General features: G+C 40.6%; 1 protein-coding gene across 1 annotated transcript in view; it reads right to left on the bottom strand.

Annotated features, from left to right (window-relative positions):
* daam2 (dishevelled associated activator of morphogenesis 2) overlaps window positions 1-18,092 on the bottom strand; it is a 54,226-nt gene that overhangs the window by 32,605 nt on the left and 3,529 nt on the right. The window contains exons 2-3 of the mRNA XM_072458243.1: window positions 9,668-9,937; window positions 2,875-2,964 (exon numbers count right to left, since the gene is read on the bottom strand). Coding sequence (XP_072314344.1) covers window positions 2,875-2,964; window positions 9,668-9,835 — 258 coding nt within the window. The 5' untranslated portion in view covers window positions 9,836-9,937. The remainder of the gene's footprint in view (window positions 1-2,874; window positions 2,965-9,667; window positions 9,938-18,092) is intronic.

Here is an 18,092-nt window from a genome sequence, read left to right as displayed (position 1 = left end):
AGATGATTGACAAAGCATGATGAACTTTAAGATAAGACAAGCTAATAAAAATGTTACTTTTGAAAGGGATGACAAAAATAATAGAATGCAATGTTTTTGCAATGCTTAATTTTTACTCCATAGGCTGGATCCGCACATACCTTGAGCGGGTTACTTGCCTGTCACACCAACCCACGGTGTATTGCAATGCGTATTTGCCAGAGCCCACTTGATATCACAGAAAAGAACACGTCTAATTAGCAACAACCGCTCCAGACCCTTGTGGTGTCTAGGGAAAAAAATGACTCCTTGCAGTGTATTTCCGCAGACCCGCAGTGCTCCGGAGTCAATTAACAGCATGCATACTCGGTCCTGAACTGTTCCAGATACATAGTAGCTTCCCAATCACTATTTAGACAACATATTGAAAGTTAAGATAATGGAATACATTTTATACTGCCATATAAAACAGTAAACATGTTCTTACCCATCAACCACAAACTTGCACATGACCAAAATCCTGGCAGATAATGTGCTCACTCCCCAGATGACCTTAAGAAAGGTCGAGACATCCTAGCATTGTATGTAATAGACATATTCTCTGTACAGATTGATATTTATTACTTTTCATTTAATAATCTCTGCTCCACAAGTCACATAATATGTTCCTAGAAGTACCGTCTGGCATTCCAGCGAGACAATCTCTCTGCAGGAAATATTTATTGATGGAACAACGATATAAAAGGTTTCGTCAGCAGAGGATGATTATCAGGGGCTATTAGTCGTAACATGATGTTCTCTGCATTCGGACAAATGGACACAAGCCATGCCCACAGAAACAAGCACTGTATCGTGTACACTGCACAAATACATGCACAGCAGGAATCCAGCAGGTCCACATCAGGATTTGTCTTACATAATCAGGCTAAGAAATCCTCTACAGCTCCTCATTCACTTAATAAACTAAATAAAGTTGTTGACACACAGACAGAGAACCTATAGAGCCATGGTACAGTGAATGAGAACCTATAGAGCCATGGTACAGTGAATGAGAACCTATAGAGCCATGGTACAGTGAATGAGAACCTATAGAGCCATGGTACAGTGAATGAGAACCTATAGAGCCATGGTACAGTGAATGAGAACCTATAGAGCCATGGTACAGTGAATGAGAACCTATAGAGCCATGGTACAGTGAATGAGAACCTATAGAGCCATGGTACAGTGAATGAGAACCTATAGAGCCATGGTACAGTGAATGAGAACCTATAGAGCCATGGTACAGTGAATGAACCTATAGAGCCAGAGTTATGATCATAATTACACATACTAGTTCAGCTTTTCATAACTGCTGACTTACATTAAATGTGAAGGAAAAAAACAGCAAAAAAACAACAAAACAGCATTTTAGTGGGCACAAAACGGCATTAGTTCAACTTATGAAAAAGACAATACTACATTTGTGGTTTGTGGTTGACAGCTGAGAGGCTTACATAAAAAGTAGAGTGAAATCCAGTTTATTCTGCAGGTGAACAAAGTTAGCCTGCCCTTTTTACGGCCTTGTTGTGATTCTAACCACAACAACTAGAGCCATGGTTTGTCTGAACAAGGGGACGTTTGTGTGTCGCCGACAGCACCGGCTGAGCCCAGTCCTGCTCTATCTGCTCTCCATTCACATCAATGTGTCAGGCACACAGGCCACCTCTGTGTGTTATGTCTGTAGAGTAGACTGTACAGTGCAGAGGCGTGTGAGAGTCAGACTCAGGACTTCCTGCCCACGTTGAACGGTTTTTAAGCATCACACGATGGCTATTTCTCTCCATTACATTGTTGCAATGTATGAATGAGTCTATTTGTTTAGTTTTTCCTTCAATGTTTGCCGTGGTTAGCTCATTTAGCTTGCACTCACTTTCCTGGCATGAACATAGTTGAATTATTTTAACCATAGCGTTACAGGGGAAATCCTTTTTGACTGCGAGAGATGGAGGAAGACGACCAACAAAATGTATCCTGCACTTGAACCCTCTGTAGCTCAGTGTTAGGCCTCAATCAGCCCAATGTGTCGCCAGTTTTTTTATTACCACCACTGGCACAGCTCTAAGGGTCCTAAAAACATCTGCGGTTATTTCAGATATTGAATAACTGATTGTGGAGCCATATTAATCTTTTATGTGGGCTCCCATGTGCAAACAAATGCATTACTCAAAAGTGAAATGCCTGGTTTTGCTATGCAAGTTATACAAGAATCACACATCTTAATGCATTCACGGAAACAATATACCACTCTTGGTTATTATTTTTACTGTTTTTTCATTACATCTTAAAACCACTACAGTTGACATCTTGCCTTCATATCCTTCTAAACAATTTTATGAACCAGGTGGACCCATAAAGCACAGTGTAGTTTCTCTATTTAAAATGGTTGTCAGGGTAAATTTGAGTCCGTTTTGAAATCAGAAATACTGTTTCCAATGTGTAACCGCAGGGGAGGGTTTACAGCCATTTATCCAATTAGCTCTTGAATGACAGTGTGGGCCGAATTACCTTGGTTCTGTGTGCACAAGGTCAGTCGCTGTTGAAGATGTGACCACAAAGCGAGATGCTAGGTTATTGTGGTGGAGCAACAGGAGATGCTTTGGCACAATATTGGGGTGAAGTGGAGTGCTTGAGAGCCTTGTCGCGGTACAATTATTGCACAGCGAAAAAAGGAAATGGCTTGTTCCAAAATTGAGGAGGTAAAAGGGAAATTCTGAAGTGGCAAAATGAGAGTCGAATGGTTTTTGTCAACACACAAATTAGTTGCTGGAAACTCCACTTGCTGTGGTTCAAAATGATGTAGTCAACACAGGGTCAGCCAGAAAGTGATACTGGGACACTTTAGAACGAGACGCTTACCTTCTTTTTGCTGCAGTAAATTTGCCATTTCTTCTCATCAGGCAGTGCAAACATGGCCTCCCGGTTCTTGTCTGTGAGATCCAGTTCATCCTGAAAGAGATTAATTTAACTATAAGATTTGGCATCAAGTAAAACCTTGAAATGCAGTAAAATTGACCCCACAAATATGCATAACATTTTTTACCAGTAACATACAATTTATATTCTTTTAATAAATTATCTTTTTATAGTCATTTTATAGTCATCAATATTCACTTGTTCAGGGTTTGGCTTCGGGTGACTTCAAATATGACTCGTTATTAGATACCATTTTCCATAACCTAATTATCAGGAAAAAGAACATTATAAATCAGGTAAAAATGTAATGGATAAATTCAGAGCTGTGATTATTTCTACCTTCTCTAAGCCTAACCAGAAGTGAGTAAATCCAACAAACTGGTTCAGAGTGTTTTGATATTCACCCCTTTGCTCTTCCCTTTTCTGCTGCTTGGTACTAGGAGCCTCTGCAGCTTTTGAAACGCATATGAGCCCAGGAAATAAGACCAAAGTAGAAAAGTACAACGAAGGATAAATCTGGATTTAGGCCAGAGAAAAGAGAGAAAAATAATAAAAGGAAGTCTGACTGATAATGGAGCGATATAAAACGTGTGGATGGTAAAAAGCAGAGTGTGTATAAAAGGAGATGGAACGCTGCTACAGATGGGCTTTGTGAGCAGCTCACACTAATCTCATCATAATGGTGGTGCTGAAATGACGTCAGGCAGAAGTGAGGGCCTCCCGAGGCCCCCTCAGTGAAGATGGCTACTGGTGCCAGAGGAGGGGGTCCCTAAAGCTGCCCATAGGAGTCACATGGACTTTTCATTCATGTGGATGGGGCACATTCCAAGTGTCCGAGTCTATGAAGAATGACATCATCCTTCACCCCTTTCAGCACAACAGCCAGAGCCCATTTATTGTGGCTTTGGGGGAAAAAAGTGTGAACTTCAAGGAGGATGAACACAGATAAAAACAGAAAAGGGCTTTCCAATCCTGGTTCAAAGCATTCTTCACATGTATGCATTTAATTATCATGAGCTCCGTGAGCTTCTGTAAACCACTCCACTTTTAAATTTTCAACAGTGCCACTGACTGCCAAGTGCGTCTTATCCAACTGCATCCTGAATCAGATCTGCAGACCAGAACATAAGCACTAAATCTTCATCTGCCCGATGGCACATCTTTGGTTCATTGCCCCTTGTCAAAGATGCTGTTACTGATACGACATGATACTGTGTGAAAATGAGATGTTTGAATGTGAACCAGATGGATCTGAGCCTACGGTCTCTCTCTATCCTCAGCAGGCTTCTCAATACACACTCTGTAAGGAAGGGGCATCCTTGAGAGAAAGATTCACATCAATGCAATGAAATGAGGTTTCAGGCCTTTGTAGAGTGCATTTAAGAGCAGCGGAACACCAGGAGGACGTTTTAATAGAGGAAATTCCACTCAGAAATGGCTCTAACATTACATAAGACTGTATTTATGTAGGGGCTGTGCGGAGAATAGCACTAATGACAAGTGAAACGGAGACAATCAGTGAAAATAATATTCCAGGACGTGGTCAGATTTAAGTTTTCAATGATCCAAAAAAAAAAATGCAGGTTTTAAGATTGTTTACAGCCCACCTTTCCTTAACACTCAGTCTCAACTGTGTCAGGTAGAACATCTGGATCACATGCCCTTTCTACATGACCGAGCCAACATCCAAGATACAAACAGTGTGTCCGCTAATCTTCCAAAACAAAACCAAATTCCCTTTGGCTTAACTGTGTAGAAGATCCCTAATGTGGCCCCGTCCTCCTTCGCCTGCACACTCCAATGAAGAACTCCTATAAACCAAAGCCAATATTGTTACACCTGCCGTTTCTGACAGGTCTGACCCATGAGCGCTTTGTCAGGCTTCCCAATCCAAGCCTATGGAAATACTGCATGTACTGAACAGAATGTGAATAACATGAGAGAACATGGAGACTAAACACCAAAGACTTCCACTGTGCATCTCATCAAGGGATATTTCTGAGGAAGTTGAGACAAATATGGGAACAGAAGCCAAGTCACCTCCACCAATACCAGGTCGTCTTTGGCTAAACCAAAAACTATGAGATAAGATTTAAGAAGCAGTGACTCACATGAACTGTATTTTTGTAGTGCACTTTGTGCTTTATCTTATAGGATTAGGCTCAGTGCACAAAGATTAGCATCACTACTTCTGTGCTCTTTAAATCTCTATGGGTTTTTTGTCGAGTCACACATAAGTATGCATAAGCAAATTAATATCTATTGTTATTCATGTATGGGGGGGTTGGGGTTCTTCATTTTTATACTTATTCTTGATAGCAGAACCCTGACAAAGCATATGGTTTTAACCTTTAGACTAGTGACTGACAGCCGCTTGAGGAGGTGTGAAAAGTGTGCCTATAAAGGAAACGTGTCTGTGTGGTCCAGCAATGACATCCTCTGTCCCCTGGATGCATGGAGTCCATTTAAAAGTATTTCTGTCCTCGGCCTGACAAAAAAAAACATGTCTGTATCCTATCGCAAAGGCCAGAAAGGAAGTTAAAAGGGAAGAAGAGTGAGATGACAGGAAGTCATCGGAAGCCATGAAGAAACTGAAAGGAAACTGCAGCTTTTAGATCATGTGACAAGAATATAATTATAAAGATTTTGCACAACAATTTTGTTAACATCTCCTAATTTTCGTATAGTATAAGTTGGCTAAGGACATAGAAAAGGAGGCAGGGATTATGGCCAATAATTATGGAATTTAGTGAGATTTTGTTACGCTGCGATTTGGGATATAAGAGCTAAATCCTGAGGGCAGACAGGGGTTATGTTTGAAAAGTTATCTTTTTGGAAACTCTTTTAGAGAGACTACGGTAATTTTATCGTCACATCTTCTGGTGCTACATTTATGCAAGGCCACAAACTGTGATTGGAAGTTATTGTGACTAGACGGGGACTGACATTGAACAGCTGGACCACTGCCCAGAGAGCTTGGATTAAAACTGGGACGAATTGCGAGACAGAGGCAAAACAATACATTAGCGCAGGCCAAGAGTCAGACGGACAAAAGCAGATCACAAATGAAGATGGGGAGGATGGAGGAACAGAACAGCAATCTAATCTAAAGTCTTCTAGAGTCCACGCCAGCTGTCGTCTGCTGTGGCAATTTGGCCTGACCACACATTACTTCCTTATCTCCAATCACATTAGTGGGTAAATGGGGGAAAAGATAGGGTTGATGGTAAATTCGATTGCTTGATTACCATGTCATGTCTTCAGGTTTGCAAACATTTAAAAGCGCTCCTTTGAATTCATAATTGCTACAACACCTGGACTCAAATTCTCGTCTCGTTCTCCTCTTGTGTAGTATTTTGGCCTGTCACAACACCTGTTACTCAATAAATAATAGCTTAATACTTTTGGGGCTATTCATCATGTATAGGCTACATTTTCTTTGTACTAGTGGGGATGTGTTGTGATTTTTAAGTAAATACAATAAGTTCTGAGCTTTAGAGTCCAAGAACTAACTTCTATGACAACTTATAAACCGGATTCAGCTTGGTTTTAGTTGCAGATCATGTTTTTCAAAGATATAGTAGATTTAGAAAAGCGGTTACTGTGAAATTTGGAGTTCTTGTGTCAGTGGTTTCAAACCAATACATCACACCTCAAACTCTGGAATTGTGACATGCATAAGTGTGTGTGTTTTTCTCATGTAAATCTGCTGTGGGATCCCTCGCCTCCGAGTGGTGGATTGTTTAAACCTTTCTTCTGGCTCTATGGCTCTGGCTCTTGGTACAGTGCCCTGACCCTTGACCAATCGGGGACATCAACCTGCTGCAGCCACTCCTATGAAAAGACCACGCCCATCTAACTGCTCCTTGCTGCTGGGATTTCAGTTGAACAGCAAGCCACTTAGTCCTGCGTCTCTGCGTTGTAACAATAATACTGTTTTTGTTCAACTCCCATTCATAACTATTAAGTCAACAATGTGAGAAACCACAGAAACCACAGACCTACACACCTAACACTAGCTGAGTAAGAAGATGCAGAGTTGCTGCTGCCGCAGGCTTTCTTTGAACCAATATGTTATTTTGGTTTACCATTTAGCAACAATGGAATACCAGGGATTCAACTGTGAGGAATAATGCATTCATTAGACTTTTTTTTTTTTTTTAAGAAATTCAAAAGTAAACAATATTAGAGTTGCTATTGTTCTAAATAGAAAGCCAAACCTCAGGCTTTACAAGAGGCAACAAGTTCTTTGATACCAATTCATCAAACAGAACAGAGTGAGTCTGTAGGAAATTGTGTGGCTAATTTTAAATGTGAAGCTGAATTTTATGGATTGTTTGAAGTGGTCTGTGAATTAACAGAAATTGGTTCCAGGTCCATTTGATCTACGTTGTCTAGTTTTCTGCTCGAAGCAAAAATAAGTCATTTAATTTCAATCTATACAGCAAAGAGAGTATCTTTTAAAATCTAGCTGTTTGTCACTTATATAACTTTAAGTTATCGTTCAAATGTAATGTTGGACGGGCCCGGGAACCAAACCCATGATGTTCTTAGTAGCGGACGAGAGCTCTAACCGCTCTGCCACCGTGATAATGTGACTAAAGCAGGACTAAAGCAGGACTAAAGCAGAACTAAAGCAGACCTAAAGCAGACCTAAAGCAGACCTAAAGCAGACCTAAAGCAGACCTAAAGCAGACCTAAAGCAGACCTAAAGCAGGCCTAAAGCAGGCCTAAAGCAGACCTAAAGCAGACCTAAAAGCAGACCTAAAGCAGGACTAAAGCAGACCTAAAGCAGGACTAAAGCAGGACTAAAGCAGACCTAAAGCTGACCTAAAGCAGGACTAAAGCAGACCTAAAGCAGGACTAAAGCAGGACTAAAGCAGGACTAAAGCAGACCTAAAGCTGACCTAAAGCAGGACTAAAGCAGACCTAAAGCAGACCTAAAGCAGGATTTCAGAACATCCAGTCATGTTAAAAGATCTGTCCTGAAATATGTAGTCGACAGCAGCACTTGGTCATCATTAGCGGCTGGAGCTAATGCTACACTGTGCTATATCATACAGTGGATAGATATCCTATTATGGGCATTTAGACACATGGAGGTGGTTTACTCCTCCGGTTGGCCCAGATCTGTCGCTCCCACTCAACAGGCTCCATTCAGTCTCATCTCCTCCTTCAAACCCCATTTCATAACAATAACCACTGTCTGCAGTTTCCACGGAAACCCTCACCCTTCACCTATTGTCTGATTTAATTTAATTTTTCAAAATTTTTGGTGCTGTAGCTCCAAGAGACAGGCTTTACAAGATTTTGATTGTGGTTTTACAAGTTTTTTTGGGGGGGAAATCTGTTGAACGTGCTAAGAAATAACAGCATCCAGATCTTTTGAAATTACGGTTCGCGGTGATTGAGTAAATTAGAGCTTATGCCAATCTATATTGTTCCAACTTGTTCACATCACAATCAAGAAATGCAAATTACACAGCTTTCATCATAAGCCAATCTTACGTAAATAAAAAATATCAGCTAGTCATTATTTTACTTTTTTGTTAGGTTTTCGCTCCAGTGAAAGTGTTTTGTGGTCTGTTAAGGCACAATTTTCGACCCCTATGATACTATTTACAAACACGATGAAGAACACTATGAAGATTCAATAAGAGATCCAACTTTCAACGCAAATGTAAGTCGATAGCCTTTTAGCAGTGGTGCTACATTTGATAAAACAACGGCACTATTATAAACTCCAGTAAACACCAGTATTTGTCCTTGTGGATAATAATCTATTTGCAACATGTGGTCATGCACAGCTCCAAATGTGAAAATGCCAAATCCCCTCGCTCTCTCCCCTGGGTCAAAAATCTGCAAGTTAAGAGGTTTTGAAATCAGACTCTGCTGTTCATCTGTTTACAGTTTAGATGGGTGATTCAGAAGTGCTTAAAACATAGCATTCGACAAACATTTGAAACTGTCAGAGCGGTTTAGTTTTGGGAGTAGATATTTTAAACAACAAAAAACAGGACTAACCCAGGTCTAAACAATGAGATAACAACATTTTAGGGAAAAAAATGCAACAAAAATAGCTTCAAAATATGTGGTTCACTTTGGGACAATTAGCTGTACATACATCTGAACACATAGGGAGAACATCTGCCGTGATAAATGTAAATAATTTCAGTCTCAGAGGAAATTTGGCAAATCCTCTGAATGGACATTGACAGCAGTGAAGAGTGATATATCCTGCAGGTGGTTAGCTTTAGCATTTCCTAAACTGGACAATGCCAGAAAGCAGGGCTGTAGCAGAATTGTCAAACATATTGGTAGCAGAGAAATGGACTGAAGAATGACGTTGTTTAGAGCAAAGAGCAGCAGACAGAAACAGGAAGTGTGAATCAGGAGACAGAAACAGCAAAGCCCTGTTCTGAACGCCAATGGAGTCCGACAGCTGTGCCCTGATCCCTCTGCACACCATGGGCACATGCCAACACGGCCAATCTGGCAGAGATACAGGCAAGCAGACTACGCCAATCTGATCCCAATATGAGATACAAAGGCCTTGTGATGTTTGAGTAATATGTTAAGATGGGTCAGAGGATGTTTTCACAAAGATATCGCAGCAGGAAGTGGGCAGGACAGTTAATAAAATAAAAAATAAATACATAAATAGAGGAAACATTAGATTCATTAGATTAGTGCATTTATATTACTTGTCAGTTTCCCAACTTTTCCAATCACTCACCACCAGTTCAGAGAATCGTGCGTGCAGCTCTTCGGCCGGGGGCATGGGAGCGCTGAACTCCAGTAGCTGCAGAGGCACACTGTCCTTCAGGTTGATCTCCGGGGGCTCGCTGCTCCCGAAGCAGCACAGAATGCCCAGGCCCGGCCGGTTCCTCTTCCTGGGCGGCATGGTGGAGGCGCTAACACAGGTGGCAGTGGTGCAGCAGGGGGGGCCGGGGGGGGTGGGGGTAGGGAGGGGGAGAGGGCCGAGCTGCTATCTAGGAGGCATGATCTGCAAAAGAGAACAATTAACAGCAGGGTTACATTAAAAGTCAATGTTATGTTTCCTTGTATTGTGTGGAATAACATCACACATAGGAGAGTCAATGTACTCTGCATACTCTGCATACCAGAACATCTACTGTACACTACAGGCTATTTGGAAAAATCATTTGGTGCATGGGAAATACTGGAATGTATGCTTCCAGCAGCCAACGAACAGTGCAAATAAATACAGTATAGGAATCTAGAAGCTGCAGGAGCAAACATGGGAAACATAAACAATATAAACTCATTTGGCAAAGAGAAAAATAAGGAATAATTATAATAATAAATACTTGAAGTTTGTTCCGTATCCCTCCAATTCAACATGATCTTTCTCATTTACTGTGACATCAAAAGTGCCAGGCTGCAATTTTGTTATTTTCACAGCTAGAACCACTGTCATATCCTCATCTTGACACTGGACGGTCTCATGCCTCGACAAAGGCTCCCTGTGTGTGAGGTACAATGGTGAGAGGAGCTTGAGCTGCCCCAGCGCTGCACTCTGAGCACACTTTCTGTCTGTGCAGTGGATGACACATACAAAAGCAAGGGCAGAGGCCTAAATGAGCCATAGCACGCCTGGAGGATTTCCTCTCCGCTATGAAAAGAATACGGGTGGTCTGTGTGAATGTACCCTTTACAATATATTACCTCCGCACAATAGTGAGCACACGGCCGCAGACGCTCGATCGTTGCCAAAGTGCCCCCTGTAGTTTATGGTTTTTGTGAATGAATGTACCCCAGGCATGATAATCCGGAAACAATATTGGTGCAATAAATACATGTTGGGGTTGTATATTAGATTCAAAAAACAATGTTGAGATTCATGTGTCTCCTATACAAGATAACCTTAACCTCTAAAAACATTGGAGGTTAAGGTTATCTTGTATAGGAGACACATGATGTCGGTCGGTTGGGCTAAACATCACTCCTCACAAACTTGTCCATTCCGTTTCTAATCTTTCACATTTGAATCTAACATGTAAAGCAGGGCAGCGTGAAGAAGTGGGCAATCAGTGAGACTCATTTGTCCCGGCAGTGATTGTAAAATTGTGTGACGGGTGTATTTATTCCTTCTTTTACAGAGTTGGTTATGATAACGCAATGCAAATTGTGAGTATTTCTTGTGTGCCGTGCATTTTAAATGGGTTAAAAATCCGTACCAAGCCCAACAGACTTTGCATGGTTCACTGCCATCGTCACTCTTACAATGCAGCTCGGTGTAGGAGTTCTCACTGTGGAGTCTAAATATAGTCGAGTGGTAAATTCTTTATGAACACGCAGAGCCTTCAACACAAGCTTGATAGAAGAAAAAGAAAAGCTCAGTAGTTCCATTTTGCATTTGTTTGTTTGCTTTTCTCGTAGTTCAGGGGTAGAAATGTATGAATATTTTGTATGTAATTGAGTTGAATTAAGACATTGTCGACTCCAAATGTATAATTACGTTATATAACTACAATTTCCTGCTCATTGCATCAGTAGAGTGGGGTATTTACAGCTCTGTAAATATGAGCTGCAATGAGCCGCATGTGACTGTCCCAGATGAGTACAAGCTGGGGTTTAAAAATAATACCCCTTTCCTCAATTTACAAAGCACTGAACCAATTACGTTAGCTGGTGAGGTAACCGTATTTTTACCATATTTAAATTTGATCATTATCAAATCGACTGGTGGGCAATCCAACAATCTTTGGCTGATTGCATCTGTAGACATTTACAACAACAAAGTAATGAATGTAAATAAAAGCTAGGAGCATGTCCAATAACTGCTGGGTCACTACAGTCAAATATGAGGTGGCACTACACAATCCCATCACAATTGTGGTAATATTTTCCTTACTAGCAAGTTATACTCTAGTTTTTGCAGCCCTGATAAAACATAACATTATCCACCAACAGTAAGCCTAATGACTTTTCCTATTACACTACTACAATTGCAATGCTGGTTCAACCAATTCTACTGCTAGGTTACATGCAAACATAAAACAAACTGCCACAGAAAAGCTCATTTAGATTCCTGGATATGAGATTATACAGCAACACTCATTTATTGTATTCTCGTTCACATTACTAGACGTAGTACATAATACATCTAGTGCAGTAGATTTTTTTGTTCCACTTGATTCAATGCTCAACACTGTAAACGTTCATACTCTTTGTTTCTGTAGGATAAATCATGAGTCGGTCTACACGTTTTTATGGCTGTGGTGAGCTAGTTGTTGTTTCACTGGACAGCTGGACTCAACAGGGGTTTAAATCCACTCTACTAAAACACCATCCCTCAGCCTCCTGTCCCATCTCTGAACGCCCTTCTGTCTTCACGGTCCCAAAGCCGCCCACGTGCAGCCAGTCTTCACTCAACGCTGCTCCTGCTGGCCTGCGTCCAGCCACTGCCCACAGAAAGTAGGCCAAGGGACCCAAATACACTATAGCATCCACTGTATATGGAGAAACATATGGAGGGGTGACATTGGTTGGTGTGTTTTGGCCGACCTCCATCGCGGCATGCTAAAATCACTACACAAACACAATGGTAAAATGGCCGTGTCCACTGCCATATGTTCCTCGCGTGGCTCTTATCTTTCACCTTTTGAGTTAATCCCTCGAAGCCCCCACTTCCTCAGGGTCACTGTCATCTTCCATTATGGCATTCAATAGGGTGACATTTCTCTCTGACCACCCCCCCTTCAATATGGACATCTTTCATTTTTCCCTACCACTTTCAACTCGCTTTGGTTACTACTTTTAAAAATGTTACAATACAAAACAATACCATTGACCCCGTACAGCCACTGTGTATGACAAGCTTGTCAGGGGATAAAAGAAAAGAGGTTGCATCTCAAAAGGCAATGAACTTGAAACATTTCTGGTTGGTGCACATGGATCTCTCCAGGAGAAAACAATTGTCCATGGGTCAACTCTGGTCACTAACCAGAGTTCATCATTTGTATTGAACCGCCATGGCAACAGCTATCCATGGGTTTCAGAATGATGAGAAATTAGGCCCTTTGCCATACCAATTAACCATTTGAAAGAATATATTAATTTTGGAGGAAATATTGCATACAACAGGAAGCTGAAACCCTTGAATGCTCAAAAATAATTAGCTTGATCAGATTTCAGAATAGAAACAGCTTTTACAGCACTTTAAAAATATGCACTATTCAATTTTTCTCCTGCTATTAACCATAAAGGTGTTATTGTTTTAATGTTTCAAAAATACCTTGAAAACCATGTATTCATTACTGTGAGCTGGGCTGCAGTAAGAATACATGGTGTATACAACTCATGGTGCAACCTGCTCATCTTCGTGACGATGGAAAGGTCTAATGCCATGCTGTGGAATATTGCAGGCAGAGCAATGACATCTCCATGGGGCCAAGCAGGTGGTTTCCTTCAGAAAAGTCACAGTTGAGATAAAAAGTCAGTTTCCCCTTCATGCATGTTTATCTGGTTTTATGTAATCTTTTTTCATGCAGTGTCCCAGATCCCAAGTGCATGACTTTGAAAACTCCCCACTTTCACTCACACCTCTTCCTGCATGGATCATCTCAGGGAAACATGTGGCTCTCACTCACAGGAAAAGGAAGCTAGTATCAGTTTAAGAGTATAGTGATAAATGCATCCCAAACCCGACAGAATGGGAGAAATAAAAATGCATTGACAACTTGTGTCTGACGAGCATTGTTAACTACTCAGTACAAAACTACATCACACCCACCGAGCTCCAGGCAGTGTCCCCAAAGAAAGGAGTAGCCTGCACACTTTGATGACAGTGAGGAGATGGAGAGATACTACCGCCACTTTTCATTCAGCCCAGTGGCTCAGACTCTTCCAGTGCCGGGAAGTAGGTCAGTGAACGAGAGGGAGAAGGGAAGGGGAAGCGGCACCGAGCGAGGTGAATACATGGCTGTACTGCATGTAAGTATGCAGGAATCAGCTTTTCAAAACATCTGTGCTGCTGGACATAAATTGAATTCAGTTCTAAACATCTGTCAGTGGATGATAATGGACAGATTTCAAACTCAAATTGGAACATGGTCAAAACAGCTGCATCATTTGATTATCGAATGACTAGAGAAAACTGAATTTAAAGTATAGTTTACAGGTGGTCAAACATTTTGAACCAGAGGGGACTGTAACACTTTTGTATTCTAGTCCAGTCATGTTAATCTCGGCTGTTCATAATCAATAAAGTTGCTTGACATCTAAACATTCAAACCAGGAACTTGAAAGAGGAACTTGAAAGAGCGAGACTGTGGTTTACCAAATGGTATCCATGATGAATAAATTAAAAAGGAACCATATGTAAGATTCTGAATAAACTTGACCAATCTGTGTCCCCAGATAAGAGATAAACATGTTCAAATCAAATAGTTTTTACTGATAACAATTTAATTACGATTTATTCTTCATTACATAGACATTAGACAGGATTGTCCATATTGTTTAATCTTGTAATTTGATGTTTTGTGTCTCAAGATGATTATCCAATAGGAAAGTAGAATGAGCTTCACACTGGTGAAGGTTAAATCCAATTGGTTTAAACCTAAGACCAGCACCTGCGGCCAATCATTAAGTGCTAGTGCTCTGGCAATATGAGTTCAATTGTGATTGTAGTTCCTCTTTTAAACCAGTAGGAGCGCAGGCTACATATGATTCCGTCAAGTAATGTTACACAATCTCCATTTTGCTTGTCAAAGTAAACAGTGCTGATTGGCCAAAGGAATAAAGAGAAAAAAGGAATTTATCATTATGGTAATTTAAATAAAGAATATTGCTTAAACAGGCCCTACTTGAGCTTCTTTCCATGTAGTTGTTTTTAATCAGTACAGTTATAATGTAAAAGCAGCTCTAGGGTCGGAGGGAAGTAAATGTTGTTGCCAATGGCATGACGTCCAAACCCTGCTTTGCCCTCAGACATTTGTGAAATGCATTTATAAATTAACTGTGGTGAATAAATAGGTGGTGCAGACCACTGCAAATATGTATTTGTTGGTAAAAAATTGGGTACAGTGCCTTTAATGTACGTGTGCTTCAACCTTATAGAGAAAGAGCAGCAGAACTGTAGACACAAATAGCAACTTCAAGAGGCACTAAATAAAAGATTAAAGCGGAGCCAGCAGCACATGTTTTTTTCTTTAGCTCAGCTCATTCAAAACAGATACATCACCAACCTCTGTCTGCTCCCTTTAAATTAGGAGCAGACCTTATTCTAAAGCTGGTGGGGTGGGATACTAGTGGAAAATAGTAATGGGGTTGTGGAAAAATGGGTATTCAGACTGTGGTGTCAAATGTGGTAAAATGAAAGGATAAAGTGTTTGAAAGACAACAACAACTTAAATGTGGAAGTTCAAGATTCAAAACAGTCCTAAATAGAGCCCAAGCGATGTATTGTCCATATGATATGGAACAATAATAGTCCGATATTCCACTCAGGCATGTTATACCTTGATTGAAAGAATACAGACAACAATTTAAATCAAATTAATGGTCTAATATGTAGAACAGGGCCAACTTTTATCGGAATGTGATGATGTAGTGCACCTGAATGCAGGTCCAGAGTGACGCTCCTGTTTGTACTGCCTCTGAGACTGAGGCGGCGATTCAAATGATCTGAAAATAATAGTGCCAATCATGCCAGTACAAAAATATAATTTTCAACTGTCAGTGTGGAGGAGAGAGAGAAAAGGTAGCACAATATATCACGATCAAATCGATTTGCCTTGGTGTGATCACGCTACATTCGTCCATTCAAAATTTGACATAAAGTAGCCATTCAAGTCATTGAGCACACACCAAGGAGCCAGAGCACTCTTTGGATGGAGTTGCCCCAGACATGCCCTCTCCAAATGCCCTCCCTTCGCTCTGCTGTCTGCTGTTTTTTCACTGACTAATGGACCTTTATGTGATTCACTCCTCTGCAGCCACTGGCGCTGGTCTAAATCACCCATCTAAAAAGGCCGCTCTCCCACAGTCCTCTGCCCACCCACACTTCATCACTGCCCATGGTCCACACAAGGCCCACTTATAAACAAACAAATAGAAACCTTGATTGACCAATGAAACGTTTGGTGAATATGAAGACATTGGGTTCATTGCATAATTTTGAGTCTGATAGCCAACACTTTCCCATTTCTATTCAAACCGTGGCCTCTGCGATTAGGCACAACATTCAAGCTTCTTTTGAGTTGTTTTTGTTTCAGCCTGTAGATTTGGGAGTCTATGTCTCTTTAATATTCATGCCAGATGTTATTTTTAGCCATCGAGTTGTCGCCACCAAAAATATGTCTGATGGAAAAACACTCAACATGTGTATCATTGCAAAAGATAATATGAAATACAGCTATTCAACAACATTCTAACTAAACAAACATGTGCAATAGACATCTCCCCTCTGGGGCCAGGACTAATCAGAAAAAGAGATCTTAGTGGGACTTCCCTGGTTAGTTTAAAACAATGCAATATTGTCTAAAAAACGATTTAAAATATCTTCTGGATAAATAGTTTACAATGTGCCTGCAGTGCTGAGAGAAGTCAGGAGAAACACACAACCACAATAACCATGACATTTGCTGTGCTGATAATGGATGCCCGTCTTGTGTCTACGTGCATCTTTCAGGAAAAGACGAAGCATCAGGAGATCAAGTGCAAGCCCCATTTCCTGTTCTTCCCTCTCTTCTATAACCACTTTGTGAACAATGTCATCCTCAGTCTCAGATCAGATGGGAAGGATGAGAGGGCTGAAAATCTCAGTTTGATACCAGTTCGCCCGGGCCGTAAATTTGATACTCCAACATTCAGTCGTTTGCCTTTCAGACACTACATGGCACAAATATGTTAGTGTGTTGCAGAGTATGCAGACTGGTTGATACAAAAACAGATTAAGGGAAATGAATGACCCAGCTAAATTGAGCAGCAGAGGCCAAGGAAGAAATGATCTACGCCAAGTGCGGCAGCTTAAAATAGCCACATCCTCCATTAGTAATAATGACTTTAATTGGCCAATAATGACGCTTAAATCGTACCAGATTGTCACAATAAATAACATATGGAGGAATACATTTCAGTTTATTTACAAACTGTTATTACTGCGGTCATTATTACAATTAACCGGGTCTGTGTCCATGCATGTCCGTCCACTTTGTGTGTAGGTTTCCTCTTCCTTACAATAGAGTCCGCTCTGGGAACAGAACACCTATTAAATTTAAGTTAATGGGCCTATTCAGTTAAAGAAAATTTAGTTTAGCATATGCCAGAGGATTTGCTGTGGGAAGGAATAAATACCTTTAATATGGAAGTTCAAGTTATTATCACAATTACCATAAGAGACTAATGGGGGCTTATACTGAAAACATGGGTTGTAGAAGTAGCAGCATTTCTATAACTGTCGCAGCCAAAGTTGGACAATTCTCAAAGGCCTTATCGGGCTGGAGCCTCATTCCAAACAAACATACAGGCACTACTGGTTTTAACAGGACCACAAGGCACTGTAACCCATGAAGAGGAAATTCCTCAATTTAACCACTGGAAAAGTAGGAGGGCAGACATTTTGAACCCTCTGGGGAAGTCATTAATAACCATTTGATTTAGTGTGATTAATTTAAAAAAAAGAAAAAATATATTTCACAACACATAAAACACTGAGTTAGCTCCAGCTCCAAGCAGTAGTGTAGGACTCCGACATATTGTTAACGGTCCCGATTTGAAGAAAATGACTATACACATGTCAAGCTCAGTCACAGAAGCCACAAACCACAAACACAAGACGCATTAGTGAAAGCTGAGAAATGAAAAGGACAGTTTGTTAGAATGAAAAAATGGGAAATAGTAGCTAAATATGAAGCAGAACATCTCAATGAAGTTCTATGTACAATGTTCATTTTAATTTAATAAACTGAACTCTATTAAAACAATAAATGAGGCATGCGATACAAATAATTTAGTTGGAGTTTAAACTAATTACTTCATGACAATTGATTTTAAAGGTGCACTGTGTAACTTTAATAGTGGAGGGTCAGGCAATTCACATGGAAATTGTATTGCTCTGCCTGGAATGTTCTATAGTCTGACATTAAACCATCTCCATAGAGACAATCAGGTAACACCACCAAGCCAAGTTA

Source organism: Eucyclogobius newberryi, unplaced genomic scaffold, assembly GCF_026437365.1.
Source record: "Eucyclogobius newberryi isolate DKJ021-1_F unplaced genomic scaffold, fEucNew1.0.hap1 SCAF_21, whole genome shotgun sequence".
In the NCBI taxonomy this organism is placed as follows: Eukaryota; Metazoa; Chordata; class Actinopteri; order Gobiiformes; family Gobiidae; genus Eucyclogobius; species Eucyclogobius newberryi.
The sequence above is the reverse complement of the archived record's forward strand: the minus strand, read 5'-3'. Positions and strand labels throughout refer to the sequence as shown.